Here is a 4,247-nt window from a genome sequence, read left to right as displayed (position 1 = left end):
TGCCTCGTTGGCACTGTCAGAGGGGCTCCTGGGCAGCTCCTTGCCCCCCAGGTCCTCCTCCATGTGCTCTGCATGGCTCTCGCAGTCGCTGTCCTTCTCCAGGGAGTCGTCTCCTTCTCCCACCACGTCAATGTCCACATCTTCTGCGGTCAGCACGGTCTGGCCGGACATGTCACTGGCGCTGCTGCTTCCAGACAGGGTCATCACAGCTCTGGGCCAGGCTGACCTGGGGGGTGGCGGAAAAAAATGGGGGTGCAGCGGTGCAAATGAAGGCCACAACCAAATGATCAGATGCAGGGAGATGTCCAGAGTCCTCAGGAGCTGCCCAGAACAGGCCACCCAACTTGCAGCTCAGGTTCTGTGCATCCACACTGCTGAGCTCTCCTGTATGCCTGAGCCAGTTCCCCCTCCCTCCAGTCTGGGGGTAGCAGATTGTCCAGCAGAGGATAGGGAGGGGAGTAAGGGAGGGGAAGGGGGGAGAGCTAGCAGGGTCCAGAGAAAATATCAGGGTCTCCAAGTCTGAGGGGCTGATGATTGCACGCTGTCCAGAGGGTTGCAGGGTGCAGCAGCAGCAGAGTCCAGGTTGTTGCTGAGAGAGACACTTTTTTAAAGTCCCCCTTTGAAAGACTGGCTGATAGATTACTTTCCAGTTAAAGATATACTAGCAGGGGTCTCACGTGACCGCCTGACGTCACACCCCCTTACCCCCCCCCCCCCCAGCTAAGCCATGCACAACTCAAGTTGTTTCATGAAATTGTCAACAAAGAGACAACAGTAGCACTTCCTATAATCATCTGCAAGCATCAGGGATCTGTGGCAGGGTTTGCTGTGACACCATCACTGGCTGTGTCTCCCTGCTGCCTGCTGCATGCATGCACATCCAACCATAGCACAGACTCAGCCTGCCCTCGTTTTATTTGTTTATTTATCTATCTATTTATCTATTACTTTATTTCTTTATGTATCTCTTATTTGTTTATTTATCGAGTACTTTATTTGTTTATTTCTTACTTTATTTATCTATTACTTTATTTGTTTATTTTTTCCTGTATTTATTTATCTTTTACTTTATTCTTTCTTTTGTATCTATTTATTTTGATTCATTTTAAATATTTAGTTTTATTGAATTGCGAGGCTTTGCCCAAGGATCTGGGGAGACTTGGAACATTCCCGTATCATGCATCAGGGGGATAGTGTATAGGAGAACCAGCAGCACTCATTACCCCCACCCCCCTCCCTCCTCAGCCTGTGGATGTCTCTCTGCTAGGTGCATGTGAATGTACAGGGGGGGCCCCCAATGCCAGCCGCTCACCTTTGCCAGTGGGGTCCTATTCAGCAGCATCAGCTGGGCCGGGAGATGGGAAAGTGGCTATTGATGAATCTATTAGAAGTGAGGGAGGTATGATAACAAAGGGGGCTCTGTAAATAAAGGCGATGGAACTAGTAGTGCAGGAGTGTTAACGAGTCAATCATTGCGGCGTTAGCATGTGAAAGGCGAGGAAATGGGAGCAGGACAGGTTCCCCCAAAATCTCCATTTACATTCAAAACACATCTGAGAATTCACAAACGGAAACGGAGATTTACTGAGCAATTGTTCCCTGTCTTTTGTTCCATGTCATCTAAAGAAAACATTCGGGGTCTTAGTTTAGAATTCATTGCGAATCCAGGTGCAAACTCAATTTTTATCCATCCATCCATCCATTTCTATCTATCTATCTATCTATCTATCATCTATCTATCTATCTATCTATCTATCTATCTATCTATCTATCTATCTATCTATCTATCTATCATCTGTCTGTCGATGTATCTCTCGCTCTCTCCCCAACAATTTCTTCATATATCTCTAATTACCTATCTATATATGTATCTAATGTGTCTATCTATCTATCTATCTATCTATCTATATATCCATCTTTAATTATCTATCTATCTAAAAAAAACTTTCTAGAAATCTACAAATATCTAGTTATTTCTGGATATCGTATTTACCTAATATTTTTTTCTATATTTATCATGCTATATCTTTGTGTATATTTACCTCTGACTCTCTCTCTCTCTCTCTCTCTCTCTCTCTCTCTCTCTCTCTCTCTCTCTCTCTCTCTCTCTCTCTCTCTCTCTCTCTCACACATCTCATATCTATTCTATTTATATATTTGATGCAATATAGTAACATATCTGTCTCATATATACAGTATATATCCCGCTCTATCTCTCCTGTTATTATTTAAATCTAATAAATATATTGGTTAGTTTTTAACTCTCTTCTATTCCTATATTTAATATAATGTATTTATTGATTTATATATCTATATACAGTTTAATATCTATTAATATACATATCTATTTGTATCACTCTATCTATCTATCTATCATCTATAGATCTATCTATCTATCTATCTATCTATCTATCTATGTTTATACAGTGTCTTTCTCTCTCTCCTCAGATGGTATTCGCAGTAGATGTTCCCTATTCCCTGCACTATTTTCTCTCCGTATTTATTAAACTCTCCGCCAGTGACGATCAGCTGCTGCCTCGGCCATCATTGCCCGGACAGGTGTATTCGGTGTGTGGGCCGTTGTGAGGCCAGCGCTGCCGGGAGGAGGGGGACCCTCTGCACTACTCCCGGGTGAGGGTCACTACACCGCTTACTGCCCCTGTCATACGCATCTCCCGACATCACTGTGTAATGGCACAAAACCGATATCGATTCCCCGATGGACTGACTATTATATCGTTATTAGGGCTGAATGACCTATTTGCATTATGCAAAAATATCTAGAGAAAATGTAAATATAAATTAGAAATGAATTTCGATCGTTCTTAAAGGCGCGGATTGTGTGCTTAGAATTCCAATAATAGTTGCAATTTATTTAACTCATTTTATTCAATATTTTAAAACTTACTAGTTTGTTTATATTTTTATTTTAATTAAAAAAAAAAAAACAACATCCGAATTTCCCAGCGCTTTAGGTCAGGCAGAAATAACAGTATGTAGAAGTTGTCTAAATAATTATCATTCCTCTAATTGGCCTATTTGATTTCACTTTATTAATTGTCTGTCAGCTGCCTGGTGCAATACTAGGCAATGATCCTAATTTTATAAGAGTCTATCAACCCAGGTCATCCTGGTGTTATCTGTTATGTTTTTTTGGGGGAGAGAGGGGGGGGGGGGGGTGTTCTGCTAGGGAAGGGGGTGGGGGTGTATATGTGTGTGTGTGTGTGTGTGTGTGTGTGTGTGTGTGTGGGGGGAGGGGGGGGGGACAGATTCCACAGAAATGGATTAGTTTGTTGCTGTTTTTTGTGGACACAATGAAAGTCAAATGAATTGATTCATACCATTAATTACGCTGCTTAGCATGAAAAGACCCGATTCATGTCTATTAGCGATGTATTTGTTGGTGCATTGGCGTAATCTTCTTGTTCCATCAGTCAGGCAGCGGGTCTGGTTGGCAGCCCCAACACTCGTCTCATTTCTGGGGGGGAACTGAGGGGTCTCTGCTGCTTTCTGACATTTTCCATGCAAATACATTGCGGGCAGGTAAAATAATCGCAAACGCTGGCGAATAATTCGCTTTTTTTCTGTAATGAAATATAACACTAAATATACCTAAATAAACACTATATATACTATATACCGGACACACTGCGATATTCATGGAAGGAAGGGGCAGAAGGAATATATATATATATATATATATATATATATATATATATATATATACACACATTATTATACAGTAATCTAGCTAATTTCTGATATATAAAGATTGTGATTCTTCCTCTTGTACTGTGTATTGGTGTTAGACAAATCCAGCTGTAATCCTAATTCCAATTTTGTATAAAGCCCACAAGTGTTAGTGTGTAATCAGAAAAGATCAGATTATACAGGAATAGCCTTAACCTTCTAAATAATAGGATGAGTTTAGTGACGTGTGTGTGTTCTTATGTTTGTGTGTGTATATATATATATATATATATATATATATGCACAAATATTTATATGTACACAAATATACATATATATATATATATATATATATATAGTGTATACACTATATATAGTGTATATATAGTGTGTATATATAGTGTGTGTATGTATATAGTGTATATATATAGTGTTTGTATATAGTGTGTATGTATATAGTATGTATATAGTATATATATATACATATATATATTAATATTAAATATATATAGTATAGTAATGTTACTGTATATCTTCCAGCTATATATATGCAAATA

The 4,247-nt window shown here is 39.6% G+C and overlaps 1 protein-coding gene across 1 annotated transcript in view; it reads right to left on the bottom strand.

The window, feature by feature from the left end:
* The window catches only part of FOXD3 (forkhead box D3), a 1,885-nt gene extending 1,275 nt beyond the window's left edge, over nt 1-610 (bottom strand). The window contains exon 1 of the mRNA XM_083158142.1: nt 1-610. This exon is cut by the window's left edge and continues 1,275 nt beyond it. Within this exon, the coding sequence (XP_083014268.1) occupies nt 1-204 (204 nt within the window). The 5' untranslated portion in view covers nt 205-610.
* Nucleotides 611-4,247: the final 3,637 nt, after the last annotated feature.

The sequence above is a fragment of the Crinia signifera genome, chromosome 8 (genome assembly GCF_055691185.1).
Source record: "Crinia signifera chromosome 8, ASM5569118v1, whole genome shotgun sequence".
Classification (NCBI taxonomy): Eukaryota; Metazoa; Chordata; class Amphibia; order Anura; family Myobatrachidae; genus Crinia; species Crinia signifera.
Note: the sequence above shows the minus strand (reverse complement) of the source record. Positions and strands in the feature narration are given on the sequence as shown.